Source organism: Lissotriton vulgaris, chromosome 4_2 (genome assembly GCF_964263255.1).
Source record: "Lissotriton vulgaris chromosome 4_2, aLisVul1.2, whole genome shotgun sequence".
Taxonomy (NCBI): domain Eukaryota; kingdom Metazoa; phylum Chordata; class Amphibia; order Caudata; family Salamandridae; genus Lissotriton; species Lissotriton vulgaris.
The window spans coordinates 4,636,488-4,663,973 of NC_141692.1; the positions used below are offsets into that span (position 1 = coordinate 4,636,488).

General features: G+C 45.5%; 1 protein-coding gene across 1 annotated transcript in view; it reads left to right on the plus strand.

Annotated features, from left to right (window-relative positions):
* Positions 1-27,486, plus strand: part of LOC147718104 (multidrug and toxin extrusion protein 2-like) — a 615,385-nt gene that overhangs the window by 507,914 nt on the left and 79,985 nt on the right. The window contains exon 15 of the mRNA XM_086919188.1: positions 6,845-6,939. Within this exon, the coding sequence (XP_086775314.1) occupies positions 6,845-6,939 (95 nt within the window). The remainder of the gene's footprint in view (positions 1-6,844; positions 6,940-27,486) is intronic.

Here is a 27,486-nt window from a genome sequence, read left to right on the forward strand (position 1 = left end):
GACCCTTGTCCTGCCGGAACTGCAGCTTCACCAGCATCCAATCTGCCAAGCCACTCACTGTGAAGGATTGCAACCACTCCAGATGCATCCTTCTCAACGCCCGCAAACACGCATTTAAACTCTGGGACCATCCCGACTCAACCTCTTCAGACATAACCTTTCTGACGGAGACCTGGATCAACCCCTCCTCAGCACTCGGCATCACCATAGCCATCCTGGACGGCTACAAGATCACCGCACCAACGGAATAGGAGGAGGAATCGTCATCATCCACAGGAACAACCTCAGAGTCTTGACCAACAGCAATGACACTTTCACCACCGCCGAACACCTGCACTTCCAGATCCACACTGATCCCAACTCCACCCTCAGAGGATCCCTCGTCTACAGACCCCTCGGACCCCGGCCTCAGTCCAGCAACTCCATCGCCGACTATGTCAGTACACACACCCTCACCTGACAGACTACATCCTCCTCGGGGACCTGAATTGCCACCTCGAGAACAAAAACAACACCAACTCCACTACCTTAATCAACAACCTCGGACTCAGACAGCTCGTCACAACACTCACCCACTCTGCCGGCCACACGCTTGACCCCATCTTCTCCGCAAGCTCCCACATCTCCATCAGTCACAACACTTCATTGGACCGACCATCGCTGCATCCACGTCACCTTCCGAAAACCCACCACGGACCACCGCACCCAACAGATCCCTCACCTCTGCTGGAGCAGAGTCACGGAAGACCCCAATTTTAAGACTTTCAGTACTCACAGATGGCATTTAGGAGTCCTAAAGTTAGGAGTCCTAACTTTACTACTACTAAACTGAGAAAAATCCTAATTTTAGGACTTTCGGTATTCGCCGAAGGCATTTAGGAGTACTAAAGTTAGGAAATGAGTAAGTGCCTTCTGTGAATACCAAAATGAGTAAGTGCCTTCTGTGAATACCAAAATGGTAGTAAGTTTAGGATTTTGCCTTAAGTTAGTTCTGTGAATCGGGCCCATAGGGCCTAATTTACAGATTGGTGAAAGGCCAGCTGTCTATCGGGGCGGAGTTCATTATTTCAACAACCCTGTCTGGACTTCTAACCACCATATTTACTGTGCTGTATGCATGCAGAGGGTCAGCCACCACAACAGTGGGTCAGCCAACAAAGCAGCTCCTCAAAATGAATTGCTGAGTGCAACCCATGTTTTATGCATCTGCTAAGATAAAAGAAAAAACAAAATACTAATATTTTCTCACAGGATGTGGAGGTTTTTTTTTTCTCTATGGGGCCATTAGCCTTTGCCTGACAGTCCCGCACAGAAAACATTACAGCTCTAAATAGGTTTGATGGTAAGCATTATTTCCATCAACAGTCCCAGCGGCGTCAGGCTCCCAATTTAGTCTTTAGAGTGGTAGACTCAGTGGCGGCACCACCATCAGAAACCGCCCCAAGCAGTGTCCCCATCCTCTGATGGCCACTGCTAAGTGGCCTGGGGGGCACATGTAGTGCCCCCCAACACACCCACGCACCATGTGCCAAAGCAAACACACAGGGGCAGATTTACAATAACTGCCGCATCACTGCATATCAGCAGGGAGGCACCAGTTATTGTGCGTCACGACTCCGCCCCATGGAGGCGCCTCATTTACAATGCAGGGCACCATGGGGCAAAAATGGACAGATGCGTGACACATCTTTTGCCATAAAGGCGGCGATTGCTGGAGTTGCGTCGCAATCGCAAAGCAGCTCCAGCAGTGCTCGGGGGTTCCCTATCCTTAAAATGCTGCGTCAATCCTTCCGCCTGCTTCAAGCAGGCGCAGTGTTTTGACACAGTATGGCCTTAAAAGTGGCTGAGTGAAATCTTGTAGATTTCACTCAGCCACATTTAGGAGGCGTTCCTGCAACAACATGATGCATCTCTCAGATTCGTCACATTGTAAGTACCCCGCACCTTGGCGCTGGATTTGCGCCGCTGGTGTGTCACAAAAGTGATGCAATGGCCACATAAAAGAGGCACAAGGGACTTGTAAATCTGCCCCACAGTGCCTGGCACACGATGCATGGTTGTGAACATACTGCCTTTTTCCACTGTGGCTTGTCCACAGCACAAGCCACAGTAGAAAAGTTAGTTTCCAACGCCCTACACAGCGTTCTAATCCTTATATGGCAGGTGGAACCGCCAACACTTTGTCGACTGGTCTCATTCCTGCTGCGATGTGACCAGTTGTCCCACTGACCACCATCTTAATTTGGACCAAAGTTAGGGAATATGCTATGCATATTATGTTATGTTATGTTATGTAAAGTAGAAAAAACTGCCTTAGACCCCATCATTGAGGCAAAGCTAATCAACCCACCCATCGTCCCACCATCTTTTCAATGGACCCTACCAACAGTGGAACAAATTAGTAAAGAAATGATGGCAACTAACTCAGGCAGCCCCTTAGACCCTTGCCCACCCAAGGTGATGCAGAGCTGCTCAGAACAAATAGGACTGGTACTACAAAAATTGTTTGCTATAATTCTAGACACTAACACATTCCCAAATGATTGGAAAACTATATCAATCAGGCCACTCCTGAAGAAACCCAACTTGGACTGTGAGGTTCCTAGCAACTATAGACCCATAGCTAGGATCCCTTTTGCTGCAAAAGTATTAGAAAAATTACTAAATAAACAGCTATCACGATATCTATTGGACAATAATTGGCTCGACCATTCCCAATTCGGATTCCGTGAAGGGCACGGCACAGAGACAGCTCTCCTCACGGCAGTTGAATAGTTTAGGAAAGTATTGGACAACGGGGAGAAGGCCGCCTTGGTATTGTTGGATCTCTCGGCGGCCTTCGATACGGTCAGCCACGAGATTCTAATAAACCACATCAGAGAAGTTAGAGCAAGTGAATCTACATGTAATCTCATCAAATCATACCTGAAGGATAGAAAGTTCACAGTGGAAGTAGGAAACTCAAAATCCGACTCCTTTGAGGTACCATGTGGTGTTCCACAGGGCTCATCATTAAGCCCAACGCTTTTTAACTTGTACGTGGCCCCCCTTGCAGAAGTAATAAGGGAAAATGGCTTCACGCCAATCTCGTACGCAGACGATACCCAAATCGTCATATCCATAGATAAAGACACAAAGTTAACAGCGGACAAATTCCAACGTTGCATGGTAAAAGTTAGCCATTGGATGCAACAAAATTGCCTTAAACTCAATGGAGAAAAGAGTGAGGTAATGTTTCTGGGAGGTAACTCAGACATCTGGTCCCCAGACTGGTGGCCCGACAAGCTAGGAACACGTCCAGACCCCTCGGACAAAGTGAAAAATTTGGGATTCATGATAGACACCAAGCTAGCATACGAAGCCCAAGTAAACAAACTGGCATCTTCGTTTTGGTTAATATTAAAAATGATAAAAAAAATACTACCATATCTGCCTCAAGATGCACGCAAAACGGTAGTCACAGCGCTAGCTTTATCCCGTCTGGACTACGGAAATGCACTGTATGCAGGAGCCAGAATATAAATCATAGATAAGATGCAGCGCCTGCAAAATGCTGCAGCAAGACTGATCCTGGATATACCAAAGTTTCAGTCCGTCAGCCACAAATTAGCCTCACTTCATTGGCTTCCAGTTGCCAAAAGAGTCAAATTTAAATCACTATGTTTGACCTATAAGGCCCTCCAGGGCAAAGGACCTCTCTTCATAAAAATGCAGTTGAGGAAATACAAACCATCCAGACTACTAAGATCTGGCAAACAAAAACTGATAGCAATACCTAAGTTCAAACGAGCGAACTGGGGGGGAAGAAGTTTCTTTGTCCACGCAGCAAGGACATGGAATCAACTTCCATTAGATATAAAAAACAGCCCATCCTTGGACCTGTTCAGAAAGCAAATTAAAACATGGTTGTTCACTGCATAAACCTAAGACCAGTTCAGGACTAGGGACATATCATAGCGCCAAGACGCCTCCGGGCATTCGCGCGCTTTAGAAATAGATAAATAAAAAATAAAAATAATAATAATATGTTATGGGATTTATGAAGCACTTGGCTTCCCCAAAAAACATGGCTTCCTGCGCTGGACCTCGATGATGGATAAGTTGTAGCCAACAGCCTAGCAGGAAGGACAGGCATTAGATGGTGAAGAGCCATCTCTTCAGAGGTTTCCTGAAGTGCAGATGGTTCTCAATGTTTCTGATAGGAGGAGGTAATGAATTCCACAGAACAGGGCCTTGGCATGAAAGGAGTGGCCTCCAGCACTGGCTCTTTTAAAGCACAGGACTGTGCCCAGATTAAGATCGGCTGAGCAAAGAATGTGGGCAGGTTGGTACAGCAGTAAACGATTAAACAAAATGGGGGGCCCCGGGAAGTCCAGAATCTTATGCGCAACACACAAGGTTTTAAAGTGGATGTGATTTTCCACTGGGAGCCGATGCAGTTTGTGGAGAGCAGCAGAGACAGGGCAAAACTTTAGGAGAGAAAAGAGCAGCCTGGCTGCTGTAGTTTGGGCAGTAGTTAATTTGTGAACAAATAAGTGCTGAGGCTCTCTTCAAGAGGCAGCTTGCAGCTTGCACCAGCTCATTTCTCCTGTTAGAGCTACCGCCAACAGAACCCACTATGAAAGTTGGGAGATAATGTGACCTAATGGCCAGAGCTGCTGACTTCAGAGCTGGGGAACCAAGTAGGAGTCTCGGCATCAGCTCAACATCCTGTGATTCTGGACAAATCACTTAATCTCCACGTAGCACCAGTGCTGCTGATTAAGTGCCAGAAACCACTGGCTCAAATTAAGCACTGATTTTGGACAGGCTGGAGCCTTCTGACAACCTACTCATTGGTGCCTAAGTACAAAATGTTACAATAGTCTAGCTGTGACAGAATTACTACCTAGAAGATGGTTTGTTAGGTGCTAGAGTCAAAAAGGCCAAGAATGGGTTTGAGGCTCCTCAAGAACCCAAAACAGGTGCTTGCTACCGATTTACCTTGAGCCTCAAAGGCCAGGGTGCTTTTATGGAGAACTTGGAAATAGGAACTGGCCAGAGAGAAAGTGGCTACCAATGGTCTCCCCAAGAGTGGGTGTCTTTTCCCAGTATGAGGACTTCAGTTTTTTTTTTTGCATTTGGCATTCATTCAGTCTGCGACCGCTACCAGTCCTGCTTGAAAATTAGAGCTGTCAAGCATAGGATTATCTGGAAAGGAGAGCAACATCTGAGTGTTGTCAGCATAAGATATTCGTGAAATCCCTGTGAATTTGATGACCTGTGCCAAAGGTTGGACAAGGAAATTGAAGATTTTGGGGTCAACGAAGAGTCCTGGGAAACAATGTGGGGCAAATTGTGCAATTGAGAGCTGTGAGCTGGTGAAATTACCTGGAAGACACACCAGAAAGGATATCAAAATGGTCTTTAAACAATCCAACTAGTCAAAGGTCTAAATGTCCTAAGTGTGACTTAATAGCGGCAGATCTTGAACATATGTTTTTCTCATGTCCTGTACTGGCCAATTTCTGGCTGAGAGTCCAAAAAGTTCTCAATCAAAAATTGGTCAGACCTATCTCTCTCAACGCATGAATGGTACTGATAGATCCATTGATTACGAATAGCTTGCAGAAAGTCTTTGTAACTATTGTTCTTGCATGTGCTAGATTAGATATTGCTAGTTCCTGGATATCATGCACTCCACCTTACGCTATGGAATGGTGATCCTTGGTCAAAGAAACATATACTATGGAACTCTCAATAGCTAAAATAAGAGGTGCACAATCATTAATGAAATTGGAAAAAATTGGGGGTACTTCTATATAAGTCTATAAAAGCTTATATTTTTTATACTTTGTATCTGCTACTTTCAACTTATCATTAACGATAGATCCCGCATTGAAAATGTATTATTTTGTTTTATTACTTAACTGTTCCTCCCTTCTTGTTTGCTGTATTCTTATTGCTGTCACTCTACTATATATAAGAACTGTATGTATGTACCTATCATGCTGTTAATAAAACTTAAAAAGAAATTGGAAGGAGTGTTTAGAGAGTAAAGTGAAAAAAAGCGCAGCATTGGGGAGGTTAAATAATCTGCTGTATACAATGGGTGAACGAGAAAAATGGGTAGGGGCAGGGGAGGAGACTGACATCAGAATGTCAGAAGGAAAAAAAAGGGTAGATTGATGGACTAGGGCTTGTGGCTCATCCAATAGAAATGATTGTAGAAGGCAGCAACAAAAACACTATTTTGGGAACTGATTTATTTCAAATGGTAAATTCCATCCACCTTAAAGTTTTGGGTTAAACCATTTACCTATACTGGTTTATCAGAATTAGAATACTCTGAAATTGTTTTTTACGAAATACCAGATAGTTGTCATGTAGGTTGTCCTAAAATATTCTTATTTATAAGAATGTTATACAAAATGAAAATGTAAGCCACTTGAAGCACTATAACTAAGTTTGAATAATAGGAGTATGTCAAAGATTTCAATTATTAGTTATTTTATGTTGGTTTTGTGGAATGGCATCATGGTAATATGGTACATTAATGTTTATTTTCCAAAGGAAAATTTAATAATCCTGGTAACATTGCCCATCTACAATATGGAAATACACTGTAGGCCATTTTAGTGACGTTCTCATCATTCTTAAAAAAATCCGTTGTGGACACTGCCGCTCTATATAAATAAAATAGGTGAATAAATAACCTTTTCACAATGAACTGGCAATGTGCAGTTCAGACTCCTGTGTGCAGGAGACTCCAGCTGTTCAGAGGGCAAGATGCCTCTAAGGCACCCTACTTACCGACTTAGTGGATAATTTCCAATTCTAATAGTGTTGATTCCTTTTTGCTTAGGTCTATGGTCCGGCATGACAGTCAGTGCTTTCATTCCAGCCTTCTTACTCACTGTGTATATTTTAAGAGCCAACTGGAGGAATATAACAGAGGAGGTAACTCATAACTGTTCATTTATTGATTAGCATGTTTCTTTATGGCTTGTAAATATGATTTTACACCTTTAAACCAGGTGGCTTAAAATGTGTGTATATTTATCAGAATAAGACTGGGTTATTATTTGTGGCATGGTTTGAATGTGAATGGTAGAGTTGAAAAAATTAGATCTAATGATTATGCTGATGGCTTTGGGACATTAATGACTGACTTTTAATGCTCTATTACTTACCAGTAATCTTCATTACTCCTGGTCCCGTTGTCCTCGTCCAATTCCTTAACAAAGTGGAGATGATCATTTCCACGACAGAAAAAAAGAGCAGAAGAATGCTGTGATGCCTAAACCCACCTCCTCCCACTGGGAGTCCATAAACTGTACCATCGCAGCATTCAGCCCAAAATACCAAGCCACCAACCGGAGAACGGACGTCCAAGAGGGTGGGAGGAACGTAATGAATGGGACGAGGACAACAGTACCAGGAGCAATGATGATTACCAGTAAGAGATAAGGCATTACCTCCTGGTCCCTCCAGTCCTGGTCCCATTCCTTAACAAAGTGGGGAACACCAAAGCAATCAACCTGGCCTTCTGGACACCCACCAACACCAGGGACACATTACTGAAAGCGGCACTCAACGGAAGCAAAAGAGACCAAAGAATAAAAAAGAAAAACAGAGGCAGGAGCACACAACCAGCCATGCCCACATCCAAGCCAACAGAGCGAAAACCCCAAAACGAGTAGGGGACAATCAGGAAACCCCCCACACAAGGAGCCCAGTCAAGGAGACGCCATCCAAGGGGCAGACAACCAACACAGTTAAAGATCGGAGGAATCTGTTAGCATCAGCTGAAAGCCATATTGTACTTGACAGCCATCTTAGTTAGCCATGTGCTTTCTCCCCCTTCCAGAGCCTTGCACATGGTCAGAAATGCATAGCTATCAGAATGCATCTGCCATTATGTTATAACTGTCAGGCTATTCTTGCTGATGTAAGGAGAAATGTTTCCTCTCCCACTTTGTTGAGCAAGCAAGTTTTGTATAGCCATATTAGTCAGTAAGCATGCTTACATGTGCAAGTACCTTCCCTTGGTTTTATTCTGACTAATGTAACCTATGCATATATAAGGCCCCTGTTCTCTGTAATCCTTAAAATGTCTCCTACAGTGGCCTAAGGGTACTGTGTGATGGAGTCTTCCTCATCTGAGGTTAATAAATATGTTTTCTTGATATTACATCTTCTGTTCCAATCTCTTCTTTGTTGAATAAAAGAACCAGGTGTATCAGTGAACCCCTTTCTTCAACACTAGGAACCACCCCACCAGCCACAGAGGAGGAGAACCCACGAAAGGACCAGGAACAGAACAGAAGAAAAGTGACAAGACCACCACTGAAGAAGACCCAGCGCAAGGAGCCAGGGCCAAGACTGGAAGAGGCCCAGAACCAAGCCCCAAGGGAACTCCCAGAAGGGCCAAAACCATCACCCCCCCCCCAAACAACCAGCAGAAGGGGGCCCAGAAGAAGCAGAAGCAACCACATGGTGCAACTAAGTCAGGAAGGCCAACAGACCAGGGATAAAAAACAGCCAAGGGCGAAGCCAACAGCACCAGGCACCACCAGGAAGCCACCCAACAAGGGAAAAACCCGGCCGAACGCCAGAGAGCAGATGAGAGCAGGTCGCGCAGGGCTGAAGGCTTAGAAACATCACCCGCTGATACCAACACAGCAGGAGCAAAGACAGAGCGCGAACCCCCAGATGAGGGTAGAAAGCGACTCACCGCCGAACCAACCCACAACGACCTCTCCTTAAAGCCGAGTGGAAGGAAAAAGAGACCAAAGAAGTCCCGCCAAAGCAAGAGACCAAGGAATGCCAGGACCAACACAGGACCAACCCCAACAGACCAGTGGAAGCCGAAAAGAATGTATGAACAAACCCAGAGGAGCAATCAGGAAGAGATGGGGCAACAACCACAAGCAAGCTCCCCCCCCCCCCCCCGGAAGCTAACAACACCGGCAACAGAGAGCACAGAGGCACAGAAATCCAAGAGGCGGCCCAGGCCACAGGGCAGGAATGGCCAGCAGCCAACAACAGCAGAGACTGTGGAAAGCAGCAGAAAGGCTGCCCCATGCAGAAAAGATCCCGGGGCACAGAGACAGGCCAACAGCCCGGGACCGAGGCACACACCCCAAAAGCAGGAGACACCAAGACAAAAACCCAGCACCATGCCCAACAAAGGCCAGGGAGGGCCCAGAAGCGTAACCACCTGAGAACGCAATCAGCAACAGAACCCAGCCCACAGAAGGGCAAGGGAAGGACTGCAGCAGACTCCACACAAGATCAGGGCACCACCAAGAGAGACAACAACAGAGAGCCAAACACAGAACCGGGAAAGACCAAACCCCAGCACCAGGAAGGAGCAAAACCCCCACCAACTAGGAGCCAACCCACCAACCAGGATGACAAAGGAGGACACCAATGAACCGCCCAAGTCAAAGCACAAGAACAGCCGCAGAAGGGCAAAAACAGGAGAGAAATACATGGAAGCCCAGAGCCCAATCCCGCAGGCGCTCCTACAAACACCAAAGAAGCCAGCAGGCCGAACTGACAGGCCAGCCAAACCAGAGGCCCCCAACACGGCATCCGCAGGTGGCCGGAAGTAGAGGCAAAGGGACAACAGACCCAACCCCAAGAAGGGGCACAGGGAAAAGCACAGGAGCCAGCCACAGCCACACCCCACAGAGAGAAGCCCATCACATCTAATGGGGTGACCCTGGGTGGGTAATAGAACTAATAATAATGGTTCTGTCGGAACAAAATACACACTGATGTAGTATTTCTTATTGCATTACTTAGAGAATCCGTCCCTGCGCGGGTACCAGGATAATGGTATCTATAACAGTATAAAAAAAGCACACTGACCAAAGAGGAAATACAGTTTTAGTCATATATTTCCATCATATCTGAATCATGTTAAATCATTAATTCTGCTGTCCAACAAAAACACATACAACATATAAACCACATAAATTTTGTGCAAAATTGTTATACTTTTAAAAACAACATACATTGATGTCAAATCAAATGGTTCTTTGACAAAGCCATCTATAATTGCAATAAACCGATAGGTACATCAATTAATTCTTGGGTCCTAGTGGGTATTTATATAGTTGATTCATGGAAAGAAGGAATGCATCGACGTTTCGACCCTGGGGGGGCGATGCGCTGGTTGTGCGCATTAAGGGCGGGTCTTCATCAGGACTGATCAATGGTGGGAAAGCCTTAAATTAACCTCGGCTCCTCTTGGAAACCTGGTCCTGTATGATTATATCAGTGTGTATTTCGTTCCGACAGAACCATTATTAATAGTTCTATTACCCACAGAGAGAAGCAGCAGAAAGACAGGGAGGGAGCCTGGCAGCTGACACATGCCAACTCACACAACGGCCCCAGCGCAACAGCCAGGGGAAAATGAGAGGCACAGGAAAAGGACAGAAGGCCAGCCCAGGACACAGGAACACCAGGCACAGGAACACCGGCCTCCAAGAGGCCAAAAGAGCCCAACCGAAATGAGGCACCAAGGCACCAGAGAAAGGGCAGCCAGGAAAGGACCCAGGCAGGGACCCAAAAGCAACCCCAAAGCAACCAAGGGCCCCTCAGCCAACATCCAGACATACCGAAGCAGAGAAGGCACCAGCGACCCACCCGCACGGGCAAATGAGCGGCCAGACACAGGGACATCAAGGCCAAAACCCAACAGAGGCAAAACCCAGGCCCGAACAACATACCGGAACACCCCAGGCACCACAAATCAAAAGACAGGTGTCCATAGAACTCAGAGGTGCACAACCCATCGAGGGGTGCAGGAGCGGCAAGAAAAAGGGAAAACCGAATACCGGCCGACCCAGGAACTGCAGAGCCAACAAAAGTAAGGACCAGAGAAACCACAGGCCCAAAACCAGCCGCAGACCAAAGTGAGAAAAGACCAAGCCCAAACGACAGGTCCCACGGGAAAAGCCACAGCCCCAGGGCTGAGGCAAGGCCAGCCGGGTCTTCAAGGCAGACAAGGAGGAGTGGGAAAGCAGCAAGGCAGCCCACACACCAGGAAAGGCTGACACTTGAACCAAAACCGGCCACCCCACCAACAGACCCACCCGCCACAGACAAGACCAGGAACAGTGAGGAGGAGACCCAGATGGAAAAGGCCGCAGGCAGACCGAACCGGCAGACAGGGTGGGGCACTACAGCCGCACAACGGATAAAGCAAGGAGCCACCCAGGCAGAAACCAAGGAAGACCCACAACACAAAACCTAGCAACCACAGGTGGAAAAGGGCCCTGCAGCCTAGAGGTAAAGGACCCCAAAAAGCGGACCAAGCCACAAAAAGAAACACAAGAGGGGAGACAGAAGCCACAACTGGAAAACCAAACCCCACCAGGAAACCAAGCGCAACACAACCCAGCACTAGGCAAGAGGCAAACACCAACACCAGCCAGAAAGCCCAATAGGGGCACCACCAGAACAGCCAAACAAGGCCAATAGTCCACCAGGACTGAGGGAGGGCACAGAAACCCCGCCTCCCCCCTGGGTAACAACGGAACCCAATAAACAGCGAGTCCGGAAACCCCAAGGGCCCAACGCAAGATTCAAGAAGTGAACCAGCCACAGGAAAAGAAAAGCACCACCACGGACAGGCGCCCCATAACATTCAACCCAGGCAACAGGCAGAAACACAAAACCCAGCAACCAGGAGGCAGGGAACCCCAAAGGAAAGGCCTCAGAACAGGAAGGCAACCGCATCAGGGCAGCCACTACTGGGTCAGGCAAGCAGCAAACCCACAACCTACCCAGAGCAGCACACTTCAGGGAAGGAAAATCGGAGCCCCCAACCAAGAGAGAGAGAAGAACCAGCAAAGACCCATACACCGACCAATGGGACACACAAAGGCCAACAGCCACAGTAATCCCAGGGAAGAAGCAAGGCGCCCCCGAGCAGGGGCCAAGCAAACAGCCCCGGAAAGAATCAAGGATTGTATTTTGAACCAGCTCAAGGACCGAGAGCGGACAGCACCAGAGAGGCACAGGCGAGCATCCAACCAGAACACCACCACGCCCAAGCCCACCAAACACTGCACAGCAGACAAGCGCAGGAACTAACAAGGTGGAAGGGCAGCAGGCCACCCAAGGGAGCCCAGGAAACAGCACGCCACTAGGACTGGAACTGAGGGCGTGCAAAACTGCCAGGGAAGCAGACACAGATGACCAGCACTGCACCCAGTACCAGAGTGGCACAGACGGACCGCAAAAAGCATCCTCAAGCAAGAAACAGCACAGAGAGTGCAGTGGCCAACGGTAAAATGACAGACTGGGGCAAAACCAAAAATGCAGAGGATGCTAAGACCTCAACGGGGAGACTGCATGCAGTGCTGGATGAAAAAAAGGGTACCGTTGCAGCATTGCCTGCAGGCTATGATGCCTTGTGGCACAATAAACCTAATGGGAAAAGAGGTGGGGGAGTGGCAATTCTCTATAAAAAAGAGTTGACAATGGGGAAATTAACAGGAGAAGATCCTGAAGGAGCGGATATACTAATAACTAAAGCTTACACCAGTAATATGAGTATGGTAGTGGTGGTAGTATACCAACCACGAGAGCTCACCCCAAGTTTATTGACTATTTAACTGAAATTGTCACTAACCTATACTCACGGTTGAAACAGCTTCTGGTGATAGGGGATTTTAACTTTCGCTGGGACCAACTACCAGAGAAATACAAGCCCAACAGTTGGATGAAATAATGGCCACATTAGGATTGCACAAGTTGGTAGATAACCCCACCCATGAGAAAGGTCATACATTAGACCTGGTCTGGTCCACTCAGTCACTGGTTAACCTAGTAGATACATCCAGTTGCAGATGGTCCGATCATTATCCCAGCAGTTTCCAAACAAGCCTTACTAGTTTTTCTTCCTCTCCTCCGCCCAGACGGAAAATGGTGCGGAGTTGGAATAATATTCAGGCCAACAGTTTGGGTGAAACTATACTAGCAGTGGCTCCCGGGGAAACCTGGTCTGATGATCCTAAAGAGAGGTGCAATTCTATTTGCAGACAAATGACTATGACCTTTAATAAATTGGCACCAGCTCGAAGAATAAAAGTGGAAAATAAGGGGAAGGGAACCCCCTGGTTCACTGAAGAACTCAGGGGGTTGAAGCGGACCCTCCATCACTATGAAAGACAGTGGCGGCATACCTATGAGCCACGGACACTTCTGGAATATAAGCTTAATCTTATCAACTATAAAAAAAGCCATCCTTAAAAGAAACGATTCAGAAAAGGGGGTGGTGATGAACAGAGTGTCTGAATTAAGCAGACCACTCTTACCCAGTCCAAAGATCAGGGCTTGATCCATCACCGTTATTTATCTCACTGCACCATCCCTGCTCAGAACCTGGCTATATGCAAATCAGTCTGTCCCTGGCCCAGTGCATCATGGGAACAGGGCAGACTAAACTACCAAGCCAATTCTTCACCAGAAAGGAGACAAGCTACCGGGGACCGGTTTCTGGCATTTCAGCCGTCTTCGGCCCGGCTTGCTTGAATCTGATGGTGCAGTGAGAAAGGGACTCATGTCTGAGTATACCCTGCCACACCTATAGTTGCCAAAAACAATTCAGAAAAGGGGGTGGTGATGAACAGAGTGTCTGAATTAAGCAGACCACTCTTACCCAGTCCAAAGATCAGGGCTTGATCCATCACCGTTATTTATCTCACTGCACCATCCCAGCTCAGAACCTGGCTATATGCAAATCAGTCTGTCCCTGGCCCAGTGCATCATGGGAACAGGGCCGACTAAACTACCAAGCCAATTCTTCACCAGAAAGGAGACAAGCTACCGGGGACCGGTTTCTGGCATTTCAGCCGTCTTCGGCCCGGCTTGCTTGAATTCTGATGGTGCAGTGAGAAAGGGACTCATGTCTGAGTATAACCTGCCACACCTATAGTGGCCAAAAACGATTCAGAAAAGGGGGTGGTGATAAACAGAGTGTCTGAATTAAGCAGACCACTCTTACCCAGTCCAAAGATCAGGGCTTGATCCATCACCGTTATTTATCTCACTGCACCATCCCAGCTCAGAACCTGGCTATATGCAAATCAGTCTGTCCCTGGCCCAGTGCATCATGGGAACAGGGCTGACTAAACTACCAAGCCAATTCTTCACCAGAAAGGAGACAAGCTACCGGGGACCGGTTTCTGGCATTTCAGCCGTCTTCGGCCCGGCTTGCTTGAATCCTGATGGGGCAGTGAGAAAGGGACTCATGTCTGAGTATACCCTGCCACACCTATAGTGGCCAAAAACGATTCAGAAAAGGGGGTGGTGATGAAGAGAGTGTCTGAATTAAGCAGACCAATCTTACCCAGTCCAAAGATCAGGGCTTGATCCATCACCGTTATTTATCTCGCTGCACCATCCCAGCTCAGAACCTGGCTATATGCAAATCAGTCTGTCCCTGGCCCAGTGCATCATGGGAACAGGGCAGACTAAACTACCAAGCCAATTCTTCACCAGAAAGGAGACAAGCTACCGGGGACCGGTTTCTGGCATTTCAGCCGTCTTCGGCCCGGCTTGCTTGAATCCTGATGGTGCAGTGTGAAAGGAACTCATGTCTGAGTATACCCTGCCACACCTATAGTGGCCAAAAACGATTCAGAAAAGGGGGTGGTGATGAACAGAGTGTCTGAATTAAGCAGACCACTCTTACCCAGTCCAAAGATCAGGGCTTGATCCATCACCATTATTTATCTCACTGCACCATCCCAGCTCAGAACCTGGCTATATGCAAATCAGTCTGTCCCTGGCCCAGTGCATCATGGGAACAGGGCAGACTAAACTACCAAGCCAATTCTTCACCAGAAAGGAGACAAGCTACCGGGGACCGGTTTCTGGCATTTCAGCCGTCTTCGGCCCGGCTTGCTTGAATCCTGATGGTGCAGTGAGAAAGGGACTCATGTCTGAGTATACCCTGCCACACCTATAGTGGCCAAAAACGATTCAGAAAAGGGGGTGGTGATGAACAGAGTGTCTGAATTAAGCAGACCACTTTTACCCAGTCCAAAGATCAGGGCTTGATCCATCACCGTTATTTATCTCACTGCACCATCCCAGCTCAGAACCTGGCTATATGCAAATCAGTCTGTCCCTTACCACGTTGCAGTCAAACACCATCACACAGAGACTGACCCCAAACCACCAGTCCAGACACCATCCACCCACGAGCGCCGAGCAAAGGAGGAAACCAGGAGCAACCGGCACCCCCAGGCTGTCACGCAGCATCCAGGAGGAAAAAGGCCGAAATACAGCCCCAGCCGGCACACAGGAATGCAAGGAGCACTCCCAAGACCGGCCGAGGTGTCCCAAGCAGCAGCAGCGCGTCTTCCAGACCGGCCCACCCACAGGAAGACCCGGCCTTCAACCCGGAACAGACCGGGAGGAGCGATGCCCCAGCCACAAAGGACTGGCCACCCAACAACGCAGCTCCCAGCAAGCCAGGAGACCGCAGAACAGGACATCGAGGACAGCCCAGCAGCCCAACGAGACATACAAGACACCAGCAGTTAAGAACCAGCAAATCCATGTCCTATTCTGTCGGAAGACAGAAAAAAAGAACAGGCTGAATGCTGGGATGGTACAGCTTATGTGCTCCCAACGGAAGGGGCTGGGTTTAGGTATCCCAGCATTCTCCTGATTTTTTTTTTCTGTCATGGAGATGGTCATCTCCACTTTGTTAAGAAATGGGACGTGTACTGGAAGGACCGGGAGGTAATCACTGATTCTCCATTTGACAGGCCATTTTTATTCTTCCATTCCCTTTACTTGGTCTTTCCCTGCCCCCTCTAGTATATTTTGTATTTGTGTAGTGTTTGTAAATTACATTACAATCGGTATACCTACTTATCATCAGGGTTTGCTCATTAGATAATAACATTTTCATAATGGATTACCTACTTAGACCAAAGTATGTACGTTTAAGCAAATACAAGAGTCTCTTTTAATAACAATAATGATTGAAACACTCAAAGTAAAGTAAATAAGAGTTGATGGCACAAATGCTATGCATCAAAAATATTTGGGACTCTTCACAAAGGTAACATACTTTTGAGTAATTCTCAAAATACATTTTCCTGTACACTATTGAGTAACTTTACTACTTTTGCTGTCCACTGATACCTTTGGCTAAAAATCTGAGTGTAATGTTACTCAAAAGTGTAGATATACATCTCTCTACTCCCTGAGAAAAGGTGTGCAGCCAAATGTAGTAATGTCATCTATTCCTGCCATACAAGACACAGTAGTAAGTCCAGCACGGCACTTGACTGGCCATTTAATACTGCAACACCCCCCCCCCCTGAAAATAATGGAAGGAGGGTCTTTAAATAAACTGCCATGAGAATAATGTCAAACGGCATTATTTTATTGCAAATATATGAAATTATATAAATAATTATAATTTTGCAGTAAAAATACAATCTGAAAGTGAAACATATTTATTATTTCATCATAAAACATTTAACAACCTTTTTTCGAACTTAAAAATGAAAGTATAATTATTTTAAAAATATATATATTCAAGTCACTTTTAATTCATTCTGTTCATCTTTAACAATTATTAATGCATAATAAACTTTTCTACATTTAAATGTGTCAAAATTTAATTATTTTTAATTTATTGGAAAGTTTAATAAACCTCTTTAATTTTCTCTATAATTTACTATAGGGAGATCTGAACCCAGACTGTTATGTCAACCTGTGGTGAACTTTTGGGAAATTAAAAAAAATATTTTACCCAAGCAAAATTAAATATCACAAAGATTTTAGGTTAAATATTAATGGAAATTAATTTTGTATAATCATTTTAAATAGAGAACAAAATATAAAATGATATTGCTAATACAATCATTCTGGAAGTGAACTGCTGATGCTGATAGAACCCTTGGCGATTTTGAGGCCATTCGGATTCCTTGCCACTTGTGCTTTTGCCCACCCGCCTCCCGCCGCCAGGCTCCAATTTCACCTCGGAGTCGGGCCGCCGAGCGGAGCGCGGTGCGGGGTGAAAAACTACAGTTCCCAGCAGCCTCTGCGGCGCTAGCCGCGTCATTCGCGCGCCAGGAGGCGCTTAAGTCTGCAGTCACCCCCGTCTCACGGGAGGCCGGGCGAAGCCCGGGCAAAGGGCGGGCCGTCTGAGGCCGTCCGAGGTTGGACAAGGTTGGGTTGGGCCAGGGACCCTGCCCTACATTTCCTTTGCACACTACTGGATACAGTCTTTCCTGGTCTACTCTACATCAGGTAAACAAACTTCTTGTTGATTCTTGTGAGTAAACATCTTGCACCGAGTTTATTAACCATCTCTATAATGCCCGGAAAAAAGCTAACCCCAGTTAATAACACCATGGAGAACTATCTTGTTCAAGTCGTGGCAAAAATAAATAGCCACAGGAGGTCCTCACTGGGACTAGATTCATCAGACCAATCTCCACTGGCAGACAAAGAGACAGAGGACTATTTTGCATTACTAAATAGCAGCATCTCTGGTGTGGCACATGACTCTCTCCAGGATACAATTACCATCCAGCCTAGTGGCATAGTTGCTAGTACTGAAGACAATAGCGACAGCGAAGTTGTGGCTGTGATATCTACAAATAATGAGTCCACTGTCCCTACCGCTGCCCCTATTCCAGCCCCAAGGGTTACCGGGGGCAAAAGAAAGGCCATACAAAAACGGGGGGGTTTAAGGTCTGCTAAAAACAAAGTTGCAATGCCACCAAGGAAATCACTAGAAGAAGAGGAGGATGATTTGACTGGGGAAACTTACGTGACCCTTTCCAACGCTCAATTCAATAAACTTTGGAGCTTGATGGACACAAAAATCAAAGGCATAGTCAAACCTTTGATAAGTAAAATAGACAAACTAACTGCTGAGGTCAGCAAACTAGAAGGTTTACTTGAAAAAACCCTGGGGGAGGTAGGTAACCTCCCTGAAGTCATCGTGTCCAGTGTCCAGCCAATGGTGAGCGAAATACAATCTTACAAAACCAATGGATCTACTCCTGCTGCTGTGCTAAACCCCCCAATAGCACCACTGATCAACCCACCTGGTGCTACCTCTGGTGCTGCACCCACTGCTCCTCCTAAATACTTCAAAAGGGTCTTTCGAGCTTGTAGTGGAAGCCTCGCCACTAGTTCTTGTACTTGCAAATGTACCCCCACTAGCATCTGGCGAGGTTGAACCAATGTCATCACTACTAAATAAATCTCTATCATGGCTCACTAATAATAGGGCCATCTCTCCTTGGGGCAAGCAACAATTATCCGAAGAACTTGTAAATGCCAGAAGGGTAGAGTGGATTGGGAATAGGGAAAAAAATTCGAGGGGGATTGTGTTGTGCTCAACTTTTCCGACCCTGAAGTTTTGCCAAATATCTTGCCTAATATCTTCCCTCCACAGCGAAGATCCACTTTTATTGTTCCATTGACTTTGGACTTTTTCTATCCTTGGAAAGGCAGAGGCCCGAATTCAAGTACCTTAAGAACAAAATGGAATGTTGTGTCCAAAAGGGGCAGTAAGAATTTTGGTTTCACTGAGTGGGGTCTAGGTTTGGAAAACAGATTTTCTGCCCTCTCAAACTTAGATGCATGTGACTGACAACCATTTAACCCCATACCTCTGTTGCAAATTCCTTTCGTTGCATGTACAACTGGGGAGTCCAGACATTTAATAGGTGCTCAAAACGAGTCACACAATCCTGATGCCATAGCAGGACCAATTACTGTAAACATAAATGATAATGGAACTGCCGATGCGATGTTGAATGGGTCTGTTCCCAGTTCTAAACCAACTATGTTAAATGTCACCGGGAATCTATTGTCTTGGAATGTTGCTGGGCTATGCTCCAAGTTGGATTGCGGAGATTGGTTTGGGTTTGCCAGCCAATACGACGTTTGCATTTTCCAAGAGACATGGGCCTGTGATTCTGTTTTTGCTCTGGTGTACTTGAATTTCTATGTTCCGGCCACTAAGGGCCCTAAAGGGCGTCCGATGGGGGGACTCACCATATGGGTCCGTCAGTCCCTAAAGGTCGTAGTGAAAAACGTGGAGCTCCATCAAAAAGACTTTCAGCTCATCAGACTTACGAGTGTTTCTTCCATCTCTATAGACATTTATAATATATATACCAGAGGTGGGAGTGCAGGAAAATCAGAGGTCCTCTTGACCCTGTATATTCTTCTAGATACTCAGTCTTCTGGGAATAATATAATAATAGGTGGCGACCTAAACCGCACGTTTGAACCTCTAGATACTGGCGAGGCTTTCTTGGGTGCGGAGGAGGACAAGCATTGGGATATTCCCGCACTTGATACAACCCCAATAACTCGCTGGACTGAGGATATTTTAGGTTTAAATGCAATGTGCCTTGAACAAGGGTTAAGAGCTCTGAACGGCCGGACAAAGTCAGATAGAGTACCAGCTATGACTTTCAACAATGGGAGAAACAAAAGCCGCATTGATTATGTCATTTGTAGCATGTCTCTTTGGCCATCTGTTATTGATATGGTTGTTTTGGAAAGGCTTGAGAGCGATCATAACCCTTTATGTGTTCTCCACAAATGGTGGCTGTCTGATGATATTGTTCCTAGTCTCTGTGTCGAATCCTTACCCCCGTTGATTGTACCAACTAATGACATGCGCCGGTTGAGGTGGACAAGCGTTAGGACAGATCAGCTGGTTTTAGAAAAAATAGGAGTGGCAACTGATAAGGCTATTATGGCCCTTGAGGGAGTGGCTGGGTATCACTCGAGCGAAAATAATACTACTAAGGTTCATGATGATCTCTTTAATGAAATCAAATGTCACTTCTTAAAACCGGTAAACAGAAAGAGGGTCTGTGCTTATAGAGCTGCTAAATGGTATAATCATGACTGTAAGGTGGCACGAACCTCTTTGGGAGATGCAATCAAGAATAAAAACTTGGAGGTCATTAGATCAGCCAGGAAACAATACAAAAATTGCATAGCCAAAGCAAAAAAAGATTGGGACGAAGCCCATTGGAATAAGTTGAAATGTGCAAGTGAACAAAATCACTCTAGACTATTTCGGCACATAGTCAAATGGGGTCATGATAGGATTGAAGAGGCAAGTACTAACAACGTCCCCCAGGACGCCTGGGTTAAATTCTTTAGCGAACAGTATGCTTCCAGGGATCAGACTGTAATTAGTAGGTGCCTGACCCCTTCATTGGCAGAAGACGACATTTTCACGCAGAGCAAAATACTGACTGCCCTTAAAACTGTTCAAAGTGGCCGTGCTCCTGGCATTGACGGGGTTCCAGCAGACGTTTTTTTAAATGACACTAGAAGGTGGTGCAAATATATTTACCTGCTAATAAACAATATTGCCAGAGGTGCAGATATCCCGGTAACTTGGAGGGGTGCTGTAATCATCCCGGTATATAAAAAGGGAGATCGCGCCCAGCCTTGTAACTACCGCCCTATCAGTTTGATAGATACTATTCAAAAAATTGTGGGGCGAGTGATCGTCAACAGGTTGCTCGATTGGGCGGAGGACAACAACATTCTATCTCCCTTTCAGGCTGGATTTCGCAGGGCAACCAGCACTGTGGACCAAGTCTTTCGTTTTCAACTGATCCAGTGGAGGACCGTGGTGCTAGGCGGAGGCAGCCTATACGTGGCATTTGTTGATCTGCGGGCTGCCTTCGACCTGGTACCAAGGGCAAAACTGTGGGAAGTGCTTGCGGCTCTAGGGGTCCCAGGGGACTTGTTGACTTTGATCATGCGATTGCACGAAGGCAACTATGCCAAAATCCGTTGGGGTGGATACGGTAATGACACAGCCGAATTTCCTGTTGAGCGCGGGGTTCGGCAAGGATGCTCAATGGCCCCAACTCTGTTCACCCTTTTTATTAATGATATCGTCCCTCGCATGCAATCTCAGGTAGTGGATGCTCCCTTCCTTGCAGGTGTAAAAGTTCCCATTTTAATGTTCGCCGATGATACGTTGATTTTATCTAAAACCCCAAGTGGTCTGCAAAAAGCATTGGCAATATTTGACGAGTTCTGTGTAGATCACTGACTAGAGGTGAATGCTTCCAAAACAAAACTCATGGTTTTTAATCCACATAGAAATTTTAAACCAAAAATTTCCATGAGTGGACGCATTCTTGAGGTTGTAAAATCATTTACTTACCTGGGGATCCTTATTTCAAATGACAGTAGGTGGCACCAACATCTCAATATTGCTACATTAAGGCACAAGCAATTAGCTGGCACCATTATAAAGGAACACAGGAAATCGCTGACTAAACCCATCAAACCACCATTGATAATATACGAGGCAAAAGCAATTGGGTCAGCTTTGTATGGTGCTGAGCTATGGGGGCACGAAAATCTGCAGGAACTCCAAATATCAGAGAATACATTTTTCAGGATACTGACAGGTACCCCTCAGAGTAGTCCGCTATTGCCCCTGCGATATGAGCTTGGCAGGAGAGAAATTTCGGAAATGGCCAAACTACGCCCGATTCTATACTGGCGTAGGCTCTGGACCACGCCGGAGCTCTCCCACTACGCGGATGATTTCATTGACGTCATTAAAGCTGACCGCTTTAATAAAATCAGATGGTTCAAAACATTAAAGATTGCACTGTTCGAATTAGGACTAAATGCTTTATGGACCGATCCAGCTGGGGCACCATTTCCCACCAAGTCTATTTTAAAAAACATTTTTTGGGAACATGTTGCTAAAAGGAGTTTGCTCAGTACCAACAGTGGGTCCATGACCACCAGTTTCCTCGAAGTTAAAATGTACCCTATTTATGAAATGTATTGGGACTACATATTGAACCCCATGGACAGGAAACTGCTTTTCCAATTGAGGGTTGGTTCCCTCCCTCTCCGTAATTTAACATCTAAGTGGAAATCAGGAGGTGTAGCTATTTGTCCTGTCTGTGGGGAAGGAAACGAAACCCTTGGCCACTTTTTGTTTTCTTGCCCAGTATATTCTGCCCCAAGGCGAGCCTGGCTGGCACCTATGTGCAGGAACTTAGGCACAAAAAGTAGCATGGTAGCGCTGCGTATTGTAAGATCTACTTCTGTAACTTGGATCATAATTGCCACCGCAAAGTACTTGGGGTGGGCGTGGATAATAAGGCAGAGATTGCTAGTAGGATAACTACTCTCTGCCCAGTTGTTCAGAGACTGCTAGACTACTGTCTATTCTCTGTAACTGTATATTTAGTTGCTCAGAGACTGCTAGACTATTGTCTATTCTCTGTAATGGTTTATTTAATGTATCATTCGGTATTGAATTTCAATGATTCTTAGCACAATGTTACTGTAGTCATTTTTTCTTGTATTTTTTAAATAGTAATGAACTTTGCACCTGTGTGTATGATGAGTAATAGCTTTTTAAAATGTGATATGTGCTTATGTCTAAATGATCTTTGTAATTTAATTGACTTTTTATTATATGTTTGTATGTCTGCTTTTATGAGTAATACTCGATAAAGCACTTTTGAATTGAGTAAATCTTTAATGAATTTGAATATATATTAACTTAAATACAAATTATTTTCTTAAATGTCCACATTTCCTGAAAGCAGTGCACCCCTTTTAATGTCTGAAAGCTGATAAATACCATGTTTAGTAGTACACTCTCCCTTCCAACTAAACAGGACAGTTAGATCTAGTGCAAAGTGCTGGACACATTAGGATGTGTAGATATTGAAAATATAAGGTTGTAGTAGGTATCCATAAATGTCAGGGCTGATACCTGTAACCAAATCACACATACAGTAACTCAGCATTTCACTTTTAGTTGCCTTCTAAATTATTGAAATACACACCTGTTCACATTGCCAAACCCAGAGAAAACAATATGTCAGGTACTCCTATAATAAGAATAGCCAGAGGAACAAAGATGAGGGCCAAGACTTAGCAAGGATATGCTTCTACACAACGAAGAAGACTTGAGGGAATTGCCATGTTCAGTGCAACTGTTTGTCAGAATTTTAGTAACAAAAATTGTCTACTATAAGGATTGCTACCCAAATGTTGCTACAAAAGCATCGTACTGTTGGGTGTCGATTTTGTTAACTCCAATATAGTGAAATGTTTGCAAATGACATTTAAGGCACTATATTTTAGTCAGACAATATTTGTGCAACGCAATTCATTGGTGCCATTCAATTCAGAGCATTTTATGAGCCACCCAGGACAAATGAAACATGGCTTGCAGCACTAGATTCCATATATTGAATAGAATTAGAAATTGCTAGTTTTTTTTATACTTTCCATATAGTTGGACTAAACAGACTACTTTCCCTAGAAAAAGTCATCTATTTTGCCCTGATCACCTCCATTTTTTGACTTATATTGGTGATTTCTGTCTCTGATTGTGCCTTTCTCTTGCCAATGCAAATGGACTTTCAAGTTGTTTCCACTTAGCTGATGAGAACTACCAGGGTGTAGATTAGCTACCCATCACCTTTTGTGTGGGGGGACCGTGTGAGAAAGTCTTTCTTTTTACCCTGACCACTCCCATTTGTTGACTGATACCGGAGGTCAGTGTCAACACAGTCACCAAGGAGCAAGTGGAGGACAACCATCTGCTGTATCTAAGTCAGTCAGTTTACAGAGCCAATTTCAGCACTGAAACAGCCTTATTAGAAGTTGCTGAAACTATAAAAGCCACACTGGACAGAGGAGGCAATGCAGTTTTGGTGTTTTTGGACCTTTCTGAGGCATTCAATACCATGCCTCACAACAGCCTACTGCATAGACTGGGGAGGGGCGTTATTCGAGGAAAGGTATTGAGATGGTTCACATCCTTCTTAAACACCATCTACAAACCATTTGGTCCCCTCCTTTTGCCACCGCCATCCTTCCCATGAATGTTGGGGTTCCTCAGGGCTCAAATTTGAGCCCAACTTTGTTCAATTTGTATATGTCCCCTCCTTGCCAAAAAGTACAGTGCCAAAATGGTATCATATGCGGAAGACACTCAATTGCTGTTCATTTGCAAGAATGTTCAATGGCAATGCGATAAACACTTGTCTCTCAGAGGTTTTCTCTTGGCTTAGACAAAACCAACTGAAGTGCAACTCTGAAAAGTCAGAGATTATCTTCTTTGGCTCAAGCCCTTGTGAAGCATGGCACAATTGGTGGCTGCAGGACATTTCTCTCCCTTCATCACTAGTTACTACTGTGACAAATCTTGGGGTCAAATTGGACGCTGCCCTCTCGATGAAGGCTCAGAATAAATCGGTGGCCGGGAACTGTTTTGGGGAATTGAGAATGCTGAGACATTTTCTCCACCTGCTCCCAGTCTCTCACAGAAAAATGGTAGTCCAGGCCTTGGTGGTCTCGAGACTGGCCTACGTAAACTCCCTGTACCTGGGCCTCCCGGATTACTTACTTACTTAGCCGTCTGCAGATGGTCCAGAATATGGCGGCCAGGGTCATCTTTTTGGCAGGACCTAGGACACACACGACCCATCTTCTGTCTTCCTTATGCTGGCTTCAGGTTCGGAAATTAATCAATTTTAATGCATTGGTTCTGTTCTTTAAACCCTTTTTACAAGATAGGGGCCCCTTACCTCAGGGAACAATGTCAACACTATTCACCTCAATGTACTTTGAGGTCATCTGCTCAGCTTCTGACCTCTACTCCTAAGGTCTTGGGCAGGGGGAAGATCCTTTCAAGCGGTGGCTTCTCATTTGTGGAACAGCTTGCCTCTCTTTCTTAGGCAGGTACAGGTCCTCCTCACCTTCAGGAGGAAATTAAAGACTTGCCTTTCCAGCTTTTGGTTCCAGCCAGCTTTCTGCTTTGGGTGTTTCTCTGTTAGCAGTAATGTGTTTTTTCTATTTGTGCCAGGACAGCGCCTGGGTGTAGCCTTTCGCTTTATAAATACCAAATAACATAACATAACAGTGACTCTGCTGTGCCCTAGGGTCTGCTAACCAGACACATAGCCAAAATGATATAGTAATTTGGTGTAATTACAGCTGGTACTGACAATCTGCCTGTAAGTCCTTCAAATATGGTAGGGCACGTAGGCTTAGAGACCCAGTAGATTTAATGCACTGCTGTGGTGCCTGCAGACACTTTAAAAGCCATATCTACATGACTATGTCCAAACTCGACTGTGTAAATAAATGTACTACCATAGTCTTAAACTACCTTATTGTCACATGTAATTCACCCCTAAGATTTGCCCTTGGTGCCCTAAGGGAACTGTTGACATGTTAAATGAAGCAGGGAAATTATAAAACATGTTTTATATGCCTCGGTGAGGGAAAACCTGCCAATTTATTTTCACCATTGTAGTTCATTAAATCTATGGGCTAACATGGGAGGGCTTTATTTTAAATAAATAAAGTCTATCTTAAGATAGCAGTGAGCTGAACCAGTACTTCGAAGTATAAACATAATAGTTGCCTTAAATCCAGCAACTTATCAAGGTTGGATTTATTATAACTATTGCAGGAAAGAAGTTATAGAACTGCTTTGCAAAAGGTACCAAAATCAGCTCTGTAGCAGCCTCTTCTTTCTGATAGGCCAGATTTGACAGGCTAATTCAAGCTTCCTTAATGAGGTGTGAGGTGTTTTGAACTGAGACAAAGGAGACCTCTGATGGGAGGAGATCTTCTGCCTGTTTATGCCTGGACAGGAAGGGGCCTCAGTAGCCAAACTGTTCTTCAAATGAGAAAACTGTGAAACCAGGAACCAGGCCCACCCCCACTTCCTGCACCCCCAGTCAGATGGAAGCCCATGTAATAGAATTTGGATAGGGGCTGGAAGGGGAGTGTAGGGGAAAGTTAGTAAAACCAGTGGGTGTGTTTAGCCAAACCTGAAGTTCCAGGCAAAATCTACTTAATGTTGTGTTTTCCTTTCTGGGAATAGAAAATGTCACAATTCCGGGGATGTGGTCATTATAGAGGGTGGCACCTTAAACCCTATTGGTCAAGGTTACCCCCTTTCTTGCCTGCCCAGAAACCAGGGTAAATATGGGAGAGCTGCCAGCAACTGAAATATTTGCTTGAAAAGAAGAAAAAGGACTACACTGCTGTAAACATGGCCTGCACCAAGAAGGACTACACCCTTAAGGACTGCATCTGCTGCCCACACTGGGCTACACAAAAGAGGACGTTGCCTTGTGTTAAAAGTTTGAGGAGTGTCCTAAGTATGCCCAGACGTGGGTTCCTTATTCACTTTGCCACTGGATTCAAGCTAGCCTGGCTAATGAGGGGTGTTACCCAAAACTGGTCCTAAGATGCTTGTTTTTGGTTTAGATAAGACCTGGGTCGCCAGTTCAGGCTGGACTGTTTCCATGAGGAACAGGGTCAAGACTGATTTGCATAAGCTGGGTCTGAATTTGGGTCACAAAGTGAGCTAAAGAACAATGGTGTATTGAACCCAAATTTGTGACTGAGGTTGAGTGTCTTAAAAATGTAAGCGCTCCGTCCATCATCTTGTGTTTTCTATGTTCGCCCTAAGTTGGCAGGGTATGCCCAGACGTGGGTCCCTTGCTCACTTTGCCACTGGATTCAAGCTAGCCTGGCTGATGTGGGGTGTTAACCCGAAACCAGTCACAGGATGCTTGTTTCCGGTCCAGGGAAGACCTGGCTTGGCAGTTCACACTGGACTGTTCCTATGAGGAACAGGGTAAAGACTGATTTTCATGTGGCTGGGTCTGAACTGGGGTCGTGAAGTGAGCTAAAGAACGATGGTGGATTCAGCGCAGATCTGTGACTGGGGGTGAGTGGCTGAAATTTTTCAGTGCTCTGTCCATCATCTTCTTGTGTTCGCACGTCTGCACGTAATGAAGGCACACTTGCATTTTGGTGCAAGGGTGCTGCGTTGGCGCTAGGCAGCTTCAAGTGCACCTCGGCAGGGAGAGACCTGGGGAGAGTTATATCTTAGCAGAGTTGTTGCTATCCAGATCTCTGTCATTCATACAACAGAGTACAGCAATTTGCACTATTGCACAGTGTTGAGCGAATTCTAACAAAATCTGCTCAATAGTAGGTATGAGAGCCCCAAGAGACCAGAGGTGTGAATTTTAACAATATAGCACCTACTTTGTTAAGAAGGTCTACTAAAGGAGTGTGCAGATACCCTAGCAGTGAAAGTGTTACAGTGAAAAGTGATTTGATAGAGTTCAGACTCAGTTGTAAGTTTGGTCCAAGTGGGACCAATCCTGCAAGAATGCTGTGTTATGAACAGGTGCAGGAAAAAGTGCTAAATACAAGACCTACTTAAAGCTTAATCAGTGTAAGTTATTGACCTTCATTAAAGCAGACCATTAATTGTGCCCTGTATTTCGAGTTACCAAGTGACACCACAATTAACTATTCATCAGAAACACTTGATAAGTGGTATTCAATGTAGAGATCTCATTTGCCTTAAGCATGCTAAGACTATGGGTAGAATTCTTCAGACACACATGCAGAATTTAGCTCATTAAGTCTAATGTC